The following is a 19,845-nucleotide window of genomic DNA, read 5'->3' as shown; positions in this document are numbered from 1 at the left end:
GTCCACGTTGACCCTCCCTTCAGATTCCAGGGAAGGTGCTGGAGTTAGACTGTCAGGGTTCGGATCTCAGCTCCTCCTCTTAGCCTCTGCAGCAGAGTGGGGGTAGAGATTTAACTTACTCACACTACAGGTTTTCACTGATGTTTTTGCTTGGGGTTTGTGTGTCTGTAAAGTGGAAATAGCACACAGGACAAAGAAGACTGAATTGAAATAAAACACAATACGCCGAAAGTGCTTAGCTGTTGCCATTGCTACCAAGGGCTGTCTCGCCGTGACACTGTGTTTGCAACACGATGTGCAGTAATTCCAAGAAGCTGAGCTGCCCTTATGCCTCCCCCCACACACACCAAAAGACTGAGTGAGGTGTCAAGCCACGTGCTTCTCCAGTTTTACTTCTCACGCCCATAACTGGCTTATCTGGGCGTTCACCCCTTCCGGAAGGGTGGGGCCAGCCCTGGAGGACCCTCAGGCCTGCTGGAAGGACCCTTAGCTTTGAGGCAGCCACGCTCTCCCTGGGATGAGCAAGATGAAGCCAGTATTCAGGACCTTCACATGGATGTGTTAGACCCTAAGTGTCCACATCCCCAGAATACCTGTGAAGGGTCAAGGTCTCGGTTTCCTAGTCAGGAATTCTTGGATTGTAAGAAATACCCAAACATTTTTTTTGTAGCTACTTTCTCTGAACTAAGCTTTCAAAGGAATTAAACATTAGAAACATGGTCAAAAGAACATGAGGGCATTGTGGGGTAAGGAGAAATATTGTCCTCTCTGTCTTAGGGCATTGTGGGGTAAGGAGAAATATTGTCCTCTCTGTCTTGACTATATGTTTGTCAAAACTAGTAGTACTATGACCTGGCGGGAGGGAGTCACTCCGTGGAGATTATGCCTTAGTAAATCTGAGCATCAAAGGAGGAGAGCACCTTTGTCAATGCACTCAGAGGGAGTTGCTTTCCAAAAGTTTAGTGAGTTTAAAACCCTACCCTGCTGTGACAGAGTCAGGCCTTTCCTTGCAGCGGTGAGTGCTAAACTTCCATTCTTCAGGACACAGCCTCAGGAGAGGGCCTGTAAGCAGGCAGCAGAGCTCCCTCAGACTGAACTCCTCCTGTGAGGGGCTGGCACACCCTGGCTGTTTATGGGAAGATTATGGTCTGAAAATTCAGTTTTGTTTTGGTTTGGTTTGGTTTGGTTTGGTTTTTCGAGACAGGGTTTCTCTGTATTGTTTTCGAGGCTGTCGGTCCAGCCTGGCCTCGAATTCACAGAGATCCGCCTGCCTCTGCCTCCCGAGTGCTGGGATTAAAGGCGTGCGCCACCACCGCCCGGCCGAAAATTCAGATTTTTATCACAGACTTACTCTTCCAATTTTTTTTTGTTTGTTTCCTGTATCTGCTCCCAGACATCTGGCCTTAAAGAGAATGCTATAGATTCCAAAACCCTCATAGAGTTTACAGCCTTAAAGAGAATGCCATAGACTCCAAAACCCTCATAGAGTTTACAGCCTTAAAGAGAATGCCGTAGACTCCAAAACCCTCATAGAGTTTGCAGTCTGGAACCTTAAAACTACAGTGCATAATTTTACCCCAAGGGTGGCCGATGAATCTGTGTGGTTACCTTTCAGGCCAATACCGAGAAACCCACCCTGAATAAGACACAGCAGGCTGGGAGGAATGCCCTTCTCTCTGACATCAGCAAAGGGAAGAAACTCAAGAAGACAGTCACCAATGACAGAAGTGCACCAATATTGGACAGTGAGTACAAATTCTTTCCATAGTGCTAAACGGTTACAGCCTAATGGTCAACTTACGCTTCTCACCAAACCTTCACCTCCCCCCTCATATTAACAACAGCTGCAAAGATAGCAAAAGACAGGACTGTGCTAGTCATTGTAGTCACAGCTTTGGCTTGAGCCCCCTCTAATGCCCCAGGAAGCCAACATAATAATTCTTTGTCCAAGAAACACACAGCAGCGATTCTCTGAATTATTCATAGCGCTTTCTGGAGATTAACCCGTTGCTCCTGGCATAACAGATGACAAGGAAGCATGAAACATGGAAAAAGTGCCACGGCCTTTGAATCAGGATCCAGAGCCCTGTGCTGCCATCAGGTCGCAACTCCCAGCCCAAATGTCTTCATTTGTAAAGTAGAGATAATACCTCATTACCAACCTCATGAGTCTGTTGTGAGCTTCCAATGAGATAGCGCTCGTACAGTGCTCTGTTGTCTGCTAAGTGGAATTCTAGAGAAGGACATGATTCCCAGGGGACTGGGGAGAGGAAATGAGATCACAACTTGCTTATCTGTGCACCTGAGTCCGAGGAGCCTTCTGCAGTAAAACGGGGTCTATATAAACAAGCAAGTATGTACAACATAAGCCTGGCATTGTGATAGAGTGAAAACCATCCCTGACTGGATTCAGGTGTGGACACTGTCCTTTCCATCTCACCAGGATTTATCATAGCCTCAGATCTCATCTAAACTCGGGGAAAGCAACTGAACTGGAAGCCACCAAGTGCAGCTCTGCAGACTGGTGAATTAGGGTGCGGGTTTAGGAGAGTTAGAGGTAGGTAGGGCCTCACTGGAGAACAGACCTAACAGGTAGAGGAGGAAGAATCAGAGTTGGAAGCGAAAGGGAGGAAAATGGAAATGAGGAAAGCAGAGACTTTGGGCAGGGCTCTGCTGTCAGGGCATGTCTACACAGTGCTCAGAAAGGCATTGTGGGTTTTCAGCACTTGACTAAGAGTCTGATCTCTAGCTTAAACACCCCACAGTATTTCTTCTGGGAGTCCAGCACAGTTCTATCTGGGAAGCTTTGGTCAGACAGCCATCTGAGTTGTGATCTCTAGTGTGCGGCTAGAGAAGCTACCAGCTCTAGGACAGAGGGCATCAGCTCTCTCCTCTGAGTCTGGAGCCTTGAAGAGAAGGTGTGAGTTCTCGCTAACTCTGAAGGGAACTGGACAGTGCGGGCCTATTCCTGACTCCTTACGGAAACTCCTCTAGTCATCAAGGTCTGTGTCTTGCATTGTACAGATGTTAGTCTTTTCCTCTCAGGCTCAGTGGTGCTGAGGGGTGTGCATCTGACAGATGTAAGATGCAGCCCAATGTATGTCTTCATTGTCCCTACACTTAACTGGAAACCTATACTGCTGTCCAGGCTCTTTTCGAGTAACAAAATTCATCCATGGCTTTGTATTTGTTTGAATGCAAAACCTCCCTGGTTCTATATCAAAGTGCTTATGCATGATAGCTTTGTAATTCAGCCCTGTCTGCCATTTGTGCTAAATGGCCTAGAGCCAGCCCACTGTCCTCAATTTCACTTTTTTTTTAATTAGTCCACTCTGTTACTATAACAAAAGACCTAATAAGTACTATAAGGAAAAGAAACTGATTTCACTTATAGTTTAGAGGTTTAAGAGTATGGTATTGGCATTGGTCTGGCTCTGATGAGGACCTCATGGGGAGGTGTTACAGCAGCGGTAGATGTACAGGCATAAGGGAGACCAGATAGCAAGACAGAAAACCAGAGAGGGGGACAGCCAGTCCTGCTGTTTTATAATAAACCCTTTCAGCGTCCTGTGAAACCATTAGTTCTTCTGAGGGCAATAACACCCCACTCTGTTGCTTAACTATTTCCCATAAGCCCCTCTTCCCTAAAGGCTACACTCCCTCTCTATGGACACACTGAGGACTAGGTTTCCCATATGTGAGCCTTGATCAATACACATAAATGGCACCCAAGCCATCGCACTTCCCTATGTGGAAGTAGACAAGACTGATGACTGTGTCTTAGCACAGCACACTTTCAATTTACAATACCATGTAAATGTGTCCTGTGTGTATGTGTGGTGCTGTAAGATGTATTATTCAGTGATAAATAATATTTGAATGACAAGGACAATTTTATGTTATTGGTAATTAAAATTAGTAAAATTTTAAACTTCATTCTAAAGCAAACACTCTAGAAATTGTTGCTGTAATTGGGTTTAGCCTGTTAGGTAAAGTAGTCCTTGTCAATTCATTATCAGATTATGTCTTCAGCAGAGAGCTCTACACCTAGGAAAGATAGAGAGCTAATGACTAATTTAGAAAAACACATTAATGAATAAGATGAAATCTCAGAAAGTCAATAAAGAGATTTGAAACAGATTTTCTAAAATTAAGGCTAGGATAATGAGGTTCCATGCTGAAATGTCTTCAGATATTTCCTTTGTGAGTGACAGGATTACAGGTGTGCTTCATGCTGCTCAGCTCATTTTAAAATCTTGAAGAAATTAATTTCCTAAGAAATTATTAATTTACTAAACTTTACTTGGGAAGTCACATAAACAATGAAAACTTTCTAAGATTATTTTCTCTCTGAAAAACCATGGAATTGAATGGTTTTTATTAGTAGGTTCTGTGTTTCAGATTTCAAGAAACAGCTAATTCAAATGCTGTTTAAGTCATTCCCGAGCAGGAAGCCACAGAAAGCTCTCTGGTAGATGTCATGAAACTGTTGTCATCCTGACAGCAAAATGGAGCAAAAGCATTCCACACAAGAAGTCTGCAGGCTGGTGGCTTCCATCAGGGGGCTCCAGACATTCTTGTTATATTAGGCAAGCATTCTACCACTGAGTTACCTGCTAACCCTGGATGACATTCTTAGCCTTCTCTACCTGAGTAGGAATGAGATGCTTCCAGTGGGGAGAGGTCAGAGACGCTGTGAACAGACAGGACAGCCACCCAAAAAACTGTCAGCATAGGAGTTCCAGAAATAAAAAAGTGGCATGCACTACTTATCATGAATAAGAAAACACTAAGCAAAAAAAAAACAAAAATCTAGTAAGAATAATTCACCAAGACCAAAAATAATCCCACTTTTCAGTACTAGATTTAAAATCTATTCTTCATATAAAATAGTAAAAACCATATAATCAACTCAGTAAATGCAAAGTAGGTATTAGATAAGATTCCATATTATATGTCTTTAGGCCTAATACAGAAGGATCCTTACTGACCCTGGTATCATAATAGTTAATATTTAGCTTCGGAACAGGAGTAGTCTCATTAAAACCAGAACATGGTTACTATAGCAACATTGATAATCCACATTGTTTAGGAGGTTCAGTCATCAAAGTGATTATTTACATACAGCAGAAAGAAGGGGTACAGTTTTTAGAAAGGAAAAGCCTTTACTATTTGAAGAGTATATGCCTATTGGAAAATGAAAGACCACCAATTTTTTTTAATTTTTAACTTAAAATATACAGCAAAGTGGCTAAATCAAATAAAATTTCTTGGTGCCAATAACTAAGTACGAAATGTAATAGGAAAATGCCCTTTTCAAAATTTTAAAGTGCACACACACACACACACACAACAATTGCAACCCCTCACAAATCTAAAAGACATAAATAAATAGCAAATGGCAAATTTTGCTTTGTTTCCAAATGTAAAATGTAAATATTATTTGTGTTGGTTACTGCCAATGAATGTGTACATCTCAGCTGTGCGATACCTCTCCAGGACAAGGCACGGGTTGGGGAAATAGGGCTTTCATGGGTGTTTAACCTTAAACACACACATACCTACATTAGTTACTAAAAAGACGAATTTTTAAAAAGCATGTGTCTTTCTCCAGGCAGTGGGGGTGCATGCCTTTAATCCCAGCACTGTGAGTTCAAGGCCAGTCTGGCCTACAGATCAAGTTCCAGGACAAACTCTAAAGTTACAGAGAAACCCTGTCTTGAAAAAAACAAACAAAAAACAATTTGCTGAATGTTCGGATATAAAGCAAATAGACATTAATATGGCAACTAATCAAGTGAGGGAATCATGGAGACACTGGACATGTTTCTTCTACCCCTTCTGCTCTGTGGTTAAGGCAACCCCTTGAAATACCTCAGCTGAGTGAAGAAACCATCATCCCACAGATGCCCAGCATCAGCCTGCTCTTCCATCACTGTGTAATCCTTTCCTGGGCTAGGACTGGTACACACCTCTGCATTTTCTCAAGTGTATTTTCTTCCTTCTGCAGAACCAAAAGGAGCCGGTGCCGGTGGTGGTGGCAGCTATGGTGGAGGTGGTGGAGGTGGCGGTGGAGGAGGCGGCGGCGGTGGTGGCAGCGGAAATTTTGGAGGAGGTGGACCCCCCGGATTGGGAGGACTATTCCAGGCTGGAATGCCAAAGCTGAGGTCCACCGCCAACAGGGATAATGGTATTTACAATTCTTTCTCTGGTGTCCAGAACAACAGGCAGTTTGGCCATCTGGAGATTGACAGACCTGCCTGAGGCTCTGCCCTTTAAATTTTTACATTGTTTAAGATGTGGACCTGAGCCAGGTGGTGGTGGCACATCATGCCTTTAATCCCAGCACTCGGGAGGCAGAGGCAGGCGCATCTCTGTGAGTTTGAGACCAACCTGGTCTACAAGAGCTAGTTCCAGGACAGCCTCCAAAGTCACAGAGAAACCCTGCCTCAAAAAACCAAAAAAAAAAAAAAAAAAAAAAGATGTGGTCCTGTTTTATGAGGGGCTGTGCCCCAGCTTCTCCCCTTTATCAGTGGGGACCAGGCAGGCCTGTAGAGTTATGAAATATTTGGGCAGTATCCTCGGGGTAGCCCATCCTCCACGCTTTTCTAATGGGTGGACTGGAGCTGGGAAAAGGGAGACTCGGACCTGCTTCCCCAGACTCTACCTGATAACCTGGGAGCGAAGCCGTCTGTCAGACGGCCTATCTAAGTCATTTTCAAATACACCATGGAGAATGTCCTAGAAAAGGCAGCTGCAGGCCTCACTACAGAGCAGCAGGTATTTTGCATGGCAGACATTTGATACTGCAAGCCAGTGTTCTGAGTACAGACAGGGTATCCCTTATCTGAAATCCTGGCATGGCCATGATGAGGTAGCTTGAGGATGGGACTCAAGCCCATCACAAAATTCACTTGGGTTTCAAATAGGTCTTATACGCTCCACTCGAAGGTAATCGCACACAACAGTATGAACATCTTTCATCTGAAGGCACAGTCACCAGCCCTCCGGGATAGCTGGCCGTAGGTCCTGTCTTGCCAGTCTTGTGTTCAAATATAAAATCCTTTACTTAAAACACACAAAAAGGCTGGGTGGTAGTGGCGCACGCCTTTAATCCCAGCACTCGAGAGGCAGAGGCAGGTGGATCTCAGTGAGTTCGAGGCTGGGCTGGACCGACAGCCTCCAAAACAATACAGAGAAACCCTGTCTCGTAAAAGCCAAAAAAAAAAAAAAAAAAAAACCCACACACACACATAAAAAGATGCTAGGCAGCTGCCAGATGCGTGCATTTGCTACTTTAACAAAGGTAAAGAAATTAAACGAAAGGAAGAAAGTAAAATGAAGAAGGCGCTGGGCATTGGTGGCGCATGCCTTTAATCCCAGCACTCGGGAGGCAGAGACAGGCGGATCTCTGTGAGTTCAAGGCCAGCCTGGTCTACAAAGCGAGTTCCAGGACAGCCTCCAAAACAATACAGAGAAACCCTGTCTCAAAAAACCAAAAAAATTAAAAATTAAAAATTAAAAAATTTAAAAAAAAATAAAGAAGGCGTTGAAGTCAGTGCCAGGTGGCCTGCCACTATTTTAAGATTGACGGCAGCTACATAGCCTCCATGTGAATTTAGAAGACATAGCATAAGCTGGATATCACAGAATTATACCACCTAGTCAAGAAAAATGGATTTTTACAATGCTAAAATCAGAATTAAAATAATCTCAGGTTCATGTTACTACACTCAATAAACCTACCTAAGTGCTTCTTTTTTTTTTAAAGATGTATTTATTTATTATGTATACATTGTTCTGCCTGCATGTATGCCTGCAGGCCAGAAGAGGGCACCAGATCTCATTACAAATCTTTGTGAGCCACCATGTGGTTGCTGGGAATTGAACTCAGAGCCTTTGGAAGAGCAGGCAATGCTCTTAACCGATAAGCCATCTCTCCAGCTTCTTGTGTGGGAGTAAACTCTAACTCCTTTTGGCCTACAGGGCTCTTAGTAGCCTGTCCAGTTGGGCCCCATTTCCTGTGGATTCAATCCTCTGTGCTGTGGTACCCAGGTTTCTGTTTAGAGCATGAAGCTTCTGTCCATGCCAGGGCCTTGGTCGCTGCTAGCCCTCATCACCTCAGGTGTGCTATGCCTCATCTTCCCAAGGCTGGCCACTTCCTGTTAGACCTCAGCTCACACGGCCTAGCCCCAGAGGCACTGTCTCCAGCCCTATCAGGCCCGGGCCCTCTGGGTACTCTTGATTTGTCAGATTCATTTTGGTGCTAATAACTATTAGAAGGTTCCCCTTTTCTGGCTTATCATTTGTGTCCCCATAAGAATATAAAATATAGGAGAGACAGCTCAGGGGTTAAAAGCACTGGCTGCTCCTCCAGAACACCTGGATTTGAGTCCCAACATCTGCTTGGCATGACAGTCTCCAGAGGATCCAACACCCTCCTCTGGTCTCCTAGGCCACTGTAAACATGTGATACACAGATAAGACATACAGGCAAAACACCCATAATCATAATATAAAAATAAGCAAATCTTTAAAAAAAATGAAAAATAATTACCTTGGGTTTCAGATTTGGGAGGGCTGTTTAGATTCTCCCTTCCCCTTACCCCTTAGCTCCTCCTTAAGAATTTAGTTTGGCCAAATATCCACTATGCTTGTCGAACAAAGGCTTTACAGAGTTGTTACATCCTAATGCTGAAGGTTGACCTACCGTGTATTGGGGGGGAGGAGGCATGCCTGTTTCTTTGCAAATAAAGTTCTTACTGGTATCAATTCCTAGTTCTTTTTTAATGCAGTCATAATTCTTCACTAAATCCTGTCCGGGACGGACACACACACACACACACACACACACACACACACACACACACACACACACACACAACCTTGAGCATTTTTTTTTCCTCAAAGGGACTAGGGAAACCCTCTCACACACAGGGACTTACTTTGGAGTAACTACATTCACTCACCTAAGATGGCTGGCTGAATTATTTTTCAAATCTGAGACGGGGATAAAGACAGCAGTGGGGGTCCATGACAACTGTTAGCACGAATCTATCCAGGCTATCATAGAGACATCTCCAAAACTCTTGCCAGGGATACTTTAATTCACCCTTTGGAAAGTCTGGCTGTAAAACCTGTCCCTGGAAGATAAACGGAACTATATGTCTCTGCCTCCAGGACACCCACACAAGCATATCAAACAGTTTAAGTTTATAAGGCTAGATTACCGACTATCAGTAGCTCTGTAAGAAAGGGCGCCTCACTTTTTGACCCCGTGTCTGTTTTCTTGTTCTTTAGATTCTGGGGGAAGCCGACCACCGATTTTGCCACCAGGAGGAAGAACAACATCGGCCAAGCCCTTTTCGCCCCCAAGCGGCCCCCCGGCGCGGTTCCCTGCACCCTCACCAGGCCACAGGAGTGGTCCCCCGGAGCTGCCCAGGAACCGGATGCCTCCCCCGAGGCCTGACGTGGGCTCAAAACCCGATAGCCTTCCCCCTCCAGTACCAAACACGCCAAGACCCATTCAGTCGAATCCACACAACCGGGGATCCCCAACAGGGCCGGGAGCCCCCAGGCCTCCCTTCCCCGGAAACCGAGGTGCAGCTTTTGGAGCCAGCTCTGTGCGCCAGAACCCCTCGAGCTCCTCCTCTCCGTTCTCCAGACCGCCTTTGCCCCCCACCCCAAACCGAGCCTTGGATGACAAGCCCCCTCCACCACCTCCTCCCGTGGGCAACAGGCCCCCCATCCACAGAGAAGCCGGTCCACCTCCTCCCTCACAGAACAGCAAACCTCCAGTGCCTTCCACCCCACGGCCTGGGACCGGGTCCCAGGCCCCACCTCCTCCGCCGCCACCCAGCCGGCCCGGCCCTCCTCCCCTGCCTCCCGCTTCCAACGATGAGATCCCGAGGCTGCCACAGCGGAACCTGTCCCTCACATCCTCTGCACCTCCCTTGCCTTCACCTGGGCGCTCCGGGCCTCTCCCGCCCCCACCCAACGAGAGGCCCCCTCCTCCAGTGAGGGATCCACCAGGCAGATCAGGTACGGCAAGACGGGGGGGGGGGGTACCACGTCCCTAAATCCGTTCTCCCAAATAAGCAACATTCAAGTCAAAAACAAGTAAAGCCTTGGGTGCTGCACGATACCGATAGTGGGATGCCTTGTTTGAGGCTAAAACCTCCCGGAAGGGGCAGATAGTTTGTGCCTAGGAGGTGAGCGGACTAACTGACCAGCAAGTCTGCAGTTGGCAATGAAAAGAGTTTTCGTCCTCCACCCTGCCCTGCGCCGCTAACGGGAAGCCTGGCTGGCATGGCTGGGAGTAATTCCCATCTCACTGGAAATGGCTGTGACATCATCTCATCCCCTCCTCCCTCCCCCTTGCCCCCTTCCCTTCTCTCCCCTCCCTCCCCTCCCTGTCATTCAGAGGTTAAAAGCACTTCCAACTGGTGGTAACAATTGTCTCAGCAAAGGCCTGTAGCTCCAGCTCAGAGGGCTGCCAGAGAGGAGGATCTCTGGGCTTGATGGCTCCCAGCCCAGCCTAGAAAAAGGGAGCCCCAAGTTCAGGAAGAGACTCGTAACTCATACACTACATTTTTGAAAAAAAGTGTTTCAAATGTGTAGGTAATATATGTCTTTATTTTGCATATACGTATTTTCTGAGACGGTCTCATGCAGGCCTGGAACTCATTACGTAGACCGGTACTAGCATTAGACTCACAGAGATCCGTCTCCCTCGGCCTCTGGAGTGCTGGATTATATGTAGTTTTCAATTTGCTTTTTCTGTTTTCTCCTGGGCAACTCTGTTGGTAGACAGGGACCCAAGCTCTGCAGCCTGCCAGCAGCACACCAGGGTGCAGGAGTCACCACCTAACAGACTGAGATTCTGACCAACAGTTCCTCACTCACTGTGCTTAGCTGCCCCCACCCCAAGAGGAATAATCTGGAAGGGACCCCACAGGTCTCCAGATGACCAGTGTTTGGTCTCCTGGTGCCACAGAAATATGCTTGTGTGGTCTGCCATAATACTGCACGTCTAAAAACTCAGTACTGGGGCCAGCAAGGAAATGGGCTCAGCCAGTTAGAATGTTTCTGGCTCACGCCCGATGACCTGAGCTTGACCCCTGGAATCCAGGTGAAGGGGTGGAGAAGAATAGTCTCTCCAAGTTGCCCTCTGACCTCCAGGTGTGCACCATGGAGCAGATACACATACACACAAATAATTTAATTTTTTAATTTAAAAAAAAGTCCTTCTAAAGACGTAAATTAATTTTATAACTATCTTACTCCTTTTAAAAACGTATTTTTTATGGTGTCACAATAATTAGTTCAATAACTCTTTAAAAGGATAAGATGCTTTTTAAATGACATGGCTGTCAATATAGATTATTACCTGATTTCAGTTTCACTGTTTGGTGTCCCGCTCAGTGGTAACCTGAAGCGATACAGCAGGTTAGCTGCCATTATAGGCACTTACGTCACATATCCATGTGGGTTTATGTCTGCTTCATGTTTACATCCACGACTAGAAGGGTCCCACCATTTCTCATTTTCCCTAGCTAAGAGGCGTGTCTTCAGCAGGCGCCCCACCTAGCATAGGGAGTAGATGATGACCACAGCCTGGCTAAGGGGCGTGTCTTCAGCAGGCGCCCCACCTAGCATAGGGAGTAGATGATGACCACAGTCTAGCTAAGGGGCGTGTCTTCAGCAGGTGCCTCACCTTGCATAGGGAGTAGATGATGACCACAGCCTGGCTAAGGGGCGTGTCTTCAGCAGGCGCTCCACCTTGCAGAGTGCTGATGACCTCAGTGGCAATGTCTTGTCTTTTGCTTCAGGTCCCGTCCCACCGCCTCCTCCAACGAGCAGAAATGGAAGCACAGCTCGGGCCCTGCCTGCCACCCCTCAGTTGCCGTCCAGGAGTGCAGTGGACAGTCCCAGAAGCGGGCCTAGGCCTCCTCTTCCTCCCGATAGGCCTGGTGCGGGGGCACCACCCCCGCCCCCACCGTCAGCATCCGTTCGAAATGGCTTCCAAGACTCATCTGCTGAAGGTGTGTGATGCTTGCTTATGTGAAGTGATGTTTCTTGTTCTGTCGCTGTAATCCACACTGCACCCACTAACATTGCGTCCTAACTAACACAGTGAGGCTCATTACAACTTCCTGTTTCTATAGCCTTTCTCTCCCACCTTCCAAAAAGACAGCTTGTTTTTTTCTAGTTTGTTCCTTGTTTGAGTTTCGGTATGGCTAACCTGTCAGAGATTCCAGTTTAATTCACCAGAGATTTTGTAATGGTTCTTTTGTGTTTGTAAATTACCGTTTTATGACCTACATTTCTAAACAGTTGGCTGTGAGCAGTGGCCCACGGTTATTAAGTTGCTTCCCTCTCCCATGTTACCAGTTAGGCTCAACTGTTCTTCCAGAGGACCTGGGTTTGATTTCCAGAATCCACAGGGTGACTCACAACCATGTATAACACCAGTTCTAGGTGATGCAGCGGTCCCCCACCTCCCACCCCCCCCCACACCTTCATAGGCACCAAGCACATACATGATATACACAGGCATACTTGCACCCAAAACACCTACACACATAAAATTTTAAAATAAAAAATTTTAATATACCCGTTATTCCTGGGCGCAGTGGTGGGCAGGAAAGTGCCCTGTATCTTAGCCCCCAGCTCCTGCGAGAGACCTGCTGGATTCACGATCACGCCACTTCTTGTCATTTTGCTTCGCTTTGCAGGCCAGGGTCAGTGAGGGAGCTGGGCACCCTGTCTGCTTCTCTGTGCGCGACCGGCCAGGACTGAACTGGTTTCTAAGCCGTCTGTCTCTCCGCCTTCTTCCCCAAGTCTCCCTAGCAGATTTCTTGTGCTGAGGCTCTGTTTGTTTTTTTCCCCCCCCCAGATGAATGGGAGAGCAGATTCTACTTCCATCCGATTTCTGATTTGCCACCTCCAGAGCCATATGTACCAACAACCAAGACATATCCCAGCAAACTGGCCAGAAATGAAAGCCGGAGTGAGTACCTCTGCTAGGGCCTCTGTCGTGGGGTCTCTGTTGTGGGGCCTCCTGTGAGCGCCTGGGTCCCACCTGAGTTGCACAGGAACGCCAGGCCTCTTGCCTGGAGTGGAGTAGAAAGTCCCACCTGGAGCTTTCTACACTCTGGTAGCCTCTCAAACACACCCGGAATGAGAAATGACTCTTTGAAGGTGGCATTAGCAGCTCAGAACACCTCTGATGTATCAGTGTTGTTATTTTGCTCCTTTGGGTAATCTCTCCCATTTTGACCTTCCTGGGACAGCAAAGGGCAATCCATCATTGATTCCTTCTAGTTAGAGAGTCGCAAAATGCCGTATAAATTAACAAAATAGTGCCTTGACATTTTAAATGTATTGTGGCCATAGTTTTGTGAAGTAGTGTATGAAAATGTTGAATAGATCTATAACCTCACAGAATAGATATTTTCTTTTTACCGGATCCTCTTCCTGTTGTTATCCATCTAATTATGACTTTTTGCACAGTTGTAATGACAATAGACCATTTTTGGTGGTAGGTTTTCACATAACATTTCTGAGTATACACACCCCTATTTTATCACATGGTTTTTTATTACACGGGAGTCCATTCAGTCTGCATACGAGAATTTGCCAGGATTGCACATTTTAGGTCATTCCCGTTGCTTGTTAATGTCTGCACTGCCTGCCATAGCGAAGCCATCCTCTCTCCCCTGAGGAAGAAGAAATGTGAGCCAAAAGGTGGATAGACACTCTGGAATTTCACAGCAACACCTGCACAGGACTAACGCTAAATTAGCATGAGCTGTGTAAAATTAGCAGTGAAACTTGCAGAGACCTCAGAACCTGACCCCTCAAGTCAGACAGTGTATGCACCACCCATAGCCAAGTCCGCACCCTAGCAGAGTACCTCACAGACATCCAGAGCCTGCTGAGCCTCTCAGCACACAGCTGGTCAGTGAGTTCCCAGCCTCTGAGCAGCAGAAATTAAGGCTAATTAGAAGTAAAGTGGCTGATTTCAGGAGTGAGGAATTAAAAAAAAAAAAAAAAAGGCAGTGTTGGCTCAAAATAAGAGCCCAGGGCCATGGAATTGTGCCCTGGGCTATAGTACAGGGTGGTACCAGCAGTTTCATTGGGTTCGCTTTGAATTAAATGAAACACATCGAATATTTGATTTGTGCCACTGACTTCAAAGAATTAAGAAATATTGTAGGGAATTTTCCAAGAACAAATGCCAGAAGTAAACAAAACATTGTTACTTGAAAGAAAAACTCTAATCCTAAAAATTTCTTTTAGTTGGGATTTTGTAGGCAGCACATGCCCAAAGTTATAACTATAAGAAAACTATCCGTTGATGGGTTTAAAGTTTGAATGAAAATAAGCCTTCATGTGGAATAGATGCCTTTGGCTATTTTGGGAATGTGTGTGCGCTCTCGTGTTCATCAATAGGCCATGTCTATCTGTTAAGGCAACTAGAGTGAACTCAATGAAGAGGTTGTTTGTTTAAACTCCGAATACTTCCCCCATTTATCATAAGCATTCTTAATAGAATTTAAATATCACTTTTGGTTTTAAATGAGTAACAGAACCGCCTTCCCATGACCCCTAGATTTCAGTGTTATAGTTAAACATAGCCCTCCCCCATCGTCCTTTCTCTGATTCTAGTGAGTGACCTACTCCCTCTTACATATTCCTTGAGTGACATAGACCCTGAAAGAGAGTAGGCATCTAAAATAGTTTTTAAATTGGTAATTTTTCACTGCCACCCCCAGGTTTACAGATTTTACTTTCAGTAGTAATGGAATGTACAAGTTTTAATAGCAAGTCATCTAATGAAAATAAGGTTCTGTCAGATAACATGTTTCATTCTGCTCCTCTAGCTGCCTCAGCCTCTCAAACAAAGTGGGGGTACACTTGGAGTGGTACCTCTTTGCAGCACTGTACAAGGCCACCTCTTACCTCACTGGCTACTTGTGGTATATCAGGTGACAGTCGGGTGCCATGACTGATGCTGACTTTTGCAGATGACTTCTCAAGAAAAGACTTAGGGGCCTGGAGAGTTGGCTCAGAGGTTAAGAGCACTGGCTGCTCTTCCAGAGGACCTGAATTCAACTCCTGGCACCCACATGGTGGCTCACAACCATCTGTAATGAGATCTGGTGCCCCTTTCTGGCCTGCAGGCATGCTTGCAGACAGAACACTGTGTATGTAACAAATAAATAAATCTTTAGGAAAATATTTAGTTGGAATGGTAAGGAATTGGTAAGAATGGACTGCCATGTTTGTTCAGACACTTGCTCTATCCCACAATTCCCTGAGTCCATCGATTCCCTGCGGGATGGCTGCTGAGGAACCAATCAGTGCAATGCCTAAGTTAGAGCAATGTCCAAACAGACACGCACCAATCACGGGTGCCTCTGGTAGACCTGCATTTGAGCATCTAGCCTCATGCCTCATGCCGGTTAGAGCCTCCAAAAAGCATGGCAGATGAATGAACATTTTTAAATGTGAGTGGATTTTAAACCTGGTCCTAGTGCAATGATAACTCACAAGTGGGCTTTCATGACTTTAAAAAGGACACAGTAATAGAGTGAAAAAGAAAACACAGAAAATATTTGGTAATCATATCTGATAAGAGATTAATATGCAGGATTTATAAAGAATTCCTGTAACTTAACAATCTTGGGCTGGTAAGATTTCTTAATGGGTAGAGGCCTTTGCTGCCAAGCCTGACTTCAATCTCTGGTACCCACATGGCAGAAAGAGGGAACCAACTCCCATGAAGTTGTTCTCTGAACATGTTGTGGAATACTTGGGTCCCCTGTATCCAATAATAAGTGTAAAAATATTTTTAAAGACAAAAATTAAAAATAGATTCAACAATGTCAAAATGTCAGTAGACAGTTTTAAAGAAGATATGTACATGGCTGAAAAGCATATGAAAAGTCACTCAACACCACTAATCTTTATGGAAATGTAAAAGGCTACAGCAAGATACAACTTCCCTGGATCTATACAATACAATTCAGTGTGCCTCCAGTAATTATATTTTCACTGAGTATTAGCTTTGGAAAATGTTCCAGGATCCTAATTTAGGATCCTGTTTCGGAGAAGAAAAGGCACCTGTATCTAAATGGAAAACACACGAAATGTTGGTCTGGGGGAGCAAGCGGGTGTGGTTTTTTTTTGTTTTGTTCATCTGTGTTTTTTAACCCTTTGGTCCATACACACTGTAATTATTTTTACATAACTGTGAGGAGGTACCCAGTGGCCAGCACCCACGGGCTTCTCCTTGTTTATTCATATCACCCCTACTTCCAGCCTTGACCTCTGGCTAAGGCAGTGAGCACCTTTGCAACCAGCTTGGAGTTTGCACGGCAAACACAAGCTTCGAACCAAAATTGTGTTTCATCTGTTTGTTTGTTTGGTTTTTTTCAAGGTGGATCCAACCGAAGAGAAAGGGGCGCCCCACCCCTTCCTCCCATCCCGAGGTGATCTCTGCCTGCTCCGTCTCTACCCAAGCTCCAAAGCTGCTTGTGTTGTTGCTGTTTGAAAACTGCACACCCCCTCCCTTCCTTTGTCCCTCTCAGGGATAGTAGGAGGGAAGGACGGAAGCTGAGGTGGGGATTCATGCGTTTGGTGGGGGGAGGGGATCAGGAACGACGCACCTAGCTGTTTATGTTGTATATATTGTTGAGCTATTGCTTGTGTCGGCTGCGCCCTGCCGGGGTTGGCTGCTGGGATCGATAAGCTTTGTTGCAAATAGGCAGAGACAAATTGTATGCCAGCTTTCAGCCCTACACAGTCAGATGTTCATTGCTTATTTGCTACAGGCTATAGTTGTTAAATTCCCTGAGAGCTGGTTTTGTCCATGCCTTTCTCGATCACGTGGTCTCGGGTCTGTTTCCATGAACCACAGACAGCCCTCCCGGAGCAAGTTGCTGAGCAAGCCTCATGTAACTAAAGCCCTGTGGTTGCAGGATATCCAATTTTTGGCAGTCTGAAGTAGGCTCCTGGGCAGAGCTGTCCAACAGAAACATACTGTGAGCCCCATACCCAATCTTAAAATGACCAGCAGCCATGTTTCCTAAAGGTAGAAAGAAACAGGTAAAAATAATTCCATTTTACTTAACTCTGCACATCTGAGATATCACTTCAACCTGTAATCAGTGTAGCAATTATTATTAAGATATTTACATTTTTGGTACTAAGTCTTCACGCTCCAGTTATCATTCTTTACTTTGGACAAACGCATCACCAGGTTTTGGGTGTCCAGTAGCCACACGTGCCTAAGCACTGTACTGTCAGACCATCTGGATTGGGAGATAGGAGCTAGTACAGAAACCTCTTGTCTAAAAACAGGCAAACTGAGTTTTAGCAATTCAAGATGCCCCAAGACAAGGACAGAATTCAACACCATGTTTGGCAGACAGTGAGACCTTGGGTTTTGGCCCCTTGTTTTGCCTTTTTCCTTAATATGTCCAAGTATTTCTTCAGAGTATCTCTGTCAGAAGTTGACCTAGTACAGTTTACAGAGGCATGGGACTAAGCAAAGAAACTGAAAGCTGGTGGGTGCTTCCTGGCTCAGAGTGAGCCGGCTTGTGCGCTCGCTGGCCAGTAGGTGGATTGCCTTGCAGATCTCCAGTGACCATCAATCCTCCACCCCAGAGCAAACTTCTCCCTCAGGCCAGCAGGAAAGGTCAGGAAGGTATAAAGCCAGATTTATAGGAGTAGAGGATAGATTTGAGATGATGGGCAGAACTCTGCAAAACCCACTGGGGTCAAGTGGGTTAAGGAATTTAGTGGTAGAAACTGGAAAGAACTGGTTTTGGATCTCTTGGGAGACTCCCTTGTTCTGGATCTATGCAATTAAGTTCCACTACAGGAACAGAAAGGACTGTGCTTGCCTTTTTATATACGATTTTGTTTACAAGATTTTACTGGGACTTTTAAATCTAGCTATAGAGTTGGAAAAGGATTTCCATTTTGATGTTTTATATAGTTATGTTTAATATTACCATTGTCTCAATTAAAGCACATGGCCACATGTGTGTTATCTACCTGAACTTCGTATTTTGGGTCCAGTGTATTGCTCACATGTTGCTGGGAGATGCTTACAAAAAAAAATCAATCCAAAGAAAAATGGAAAGACATTCCTATTTATAGAATAATTGTTTCATTTATATGGAAGCAGAACTTAGGAGTTCTAATAGTTGAAATGTCTAATAAATTATGAAGTGACTGATTTGAATATATTGTATTTTTATAACTTTCCTTGCCAAAGCCCTGAACTTAGTATTTGAGAGAGTCATTTTCCTCCCATCTTCTCTGCCATTTGTCTGTCTTCCATGAGAATGAAGAAATAAAGGCTTAACAAGCTAGACTTTTTTTTTCAAGGTAGGCTTTCTCTGTGTAGCTTTACAGCCTGTCCTGGCACTCACTTTGTAGAGCAGGCTAGCCTGGAACTCACATAGATTCACCTGCCTCTGCCTCCTGAGTGCTGGGATTAAAGGTGTGCACCACCACTGCACAGCACAAACGTGACATTTTTTACTTCTAACATTTTTATAATGTATTTCAAATTCTTTGAGCTGATGTTCACTATACTAAACATCCTTTTGATAGACTCTAAGTGACCCACTCTGCTAAAAACAGAATTGTTCCTTCCTTTTGCTGTGTGTGGCAAGGAAAAGTCTGACTCAAAAAACACATGGGTCTGAATTTTTTGGTTGTGAGCCTAGCCTTTAACAGCTGACCTAACCCTCCAGCCCAGGTTCTGAATTTTTTAAGGGATAGTGAAAATTGGACAAGTCCTAGTATGTCTCCATTTTTCAGGTACATTTCTAAATTAGAAATAGGGTCACAGCTCAAAGTTGTCATTCATAATAAAGAAGTTTTAGAATGTATTTTTGAAAGAATGCTTCAGTAATACACCTACATCCTTTCTCTAGAAATTAGTAACCCAGCTGCTTCTCAAACTCTGAAGAAGTTTTGTGCTTATCTTAACCTACCACAGAACACACACACAGAAAGCCCTGACTATTTTCTTCCCTGAAGTCAAAGCTTATGTTTTTTTACATAATATTTCCAGTTCTGTGTATTCAAGATGCAATACAGTATATTTTAACATTTGCAAATCATTTTATATGGAAATATATTACAGTATTAAAATTCAGTGTTCAGTGTCTCCTTCACTATGCATTTTATTTACTGAAAGCTGAGAAAATGTTTAACCCAATGGTGCCTTACTCTATGATCTGAAAGGAATTGACTTTTTATGTCTACGTGGTGGATTATTTGCATATTTGTAAAAACTGTTAGGCCATTATATTTTAACTTGTAATAGCAATTTTGTTGTTGTAATAGCAGAAACAGGGTGGTTATTAAAGTATCCTCAGATCTCTGGTATGAAATTAATTTTCCCTGCTTATAGGCAGGAGCTGTAGAAGAATTTTTTCATACCACCGCACTGTATAAACAGACACACTTAGGTATCTGTGTCATCAGGGTAGTTAAATGGAAGGGTAGACTCTGCCCTGGACACCTGCGTCTTTGTAAGTTCTCCAGACAATAAATAAAATGCAGAATGATATGGTGTGGACTTGTGGCTTTCTTACCTGTGTGAATATAAACAAAATGGTGAATGTCTGCCTCCTGTTCACTCTGTGGTAGAGACAAACTCAAACAAGTTCCTCTTATTACTTATTACTCATCACACCTCAAGATCCCAACGTGTTTGTTTTTCCAGAGACTGCATCTTAGTCAGTCTGTAAAGGGGATACTGGAAGCAATGGAGGAGGGAGAGACACAGGCCGACAGGGACACAGACAGGTCTGG

At 44.8% G+C, this 19,845-nt stretch overlaps 1 protein-coding gene across 4 annotated transcripts in view; it reads left to right on the top strand.

Moving 5' to 3' along the window:
- The window catches only part of Wipf1 (WAS/WASL interacting protein family member 1), a 103,860-nt gene extending 84,262 nt beyond the window's left edge, over window positions 1-19,598 (top strand). For all 4 annotated transcript variants that reach the window (XM_040745596.1, XM_040745599.1, XM_040745598.1 and 1 more), the window contains exons 3-8: window positions 1,616-1,745; window positions 6,011-6,190; window positions 9,301-10,041; window positions 11,832-12,044; window positions 12,899-13,012; window positions 16,448-19,598. In XM_040745596.1, coding sequence (XP_040601530.1) covers window positions 1,616-1,745; window positions 6,011-6,190; window positions 9,301-10,041; window positions 11,832-12,044; window positions 12,899-13,012; window positions 16,448-16,503 — 1,434 coding nt within the window. In that variant the 3' untranslated portion in view covers window positions 16,504-19,598. The remainder of the gene's footprint in view (window positions 1-1,615; window positions 1,746-6,010; window positions 6,191-9,300; window positions 10,042-11,831; window positions 12,045-12,898; window positions 13,013-16,447) is intronic.
- Window positions 19,599-19,845: the final 247 nt, after the last annotated feature.

Source organism: Mesocricetus auratus, unplaced genomic scaffold (assembly GCF_017639785.1).
Source record: "Mesocricetus auratus isolate SY011 unplaced genomic scaffold, BCM_Maur_2.0 Super-Scaffold_100004, whole genome shotgun sequence".
NCBI classification, from domain to species: Eukaryota; Metazoa; Chordata; class Mammalia; order Rodentia; family Cricetidae; genus Mesocricetus; species Mesocricetus auratus.
The sequence above is the reverse complement of the archived record's forward strand: the minus strand, read 5'-3'. Positions and strand labels throughout refer to the sequence as shown.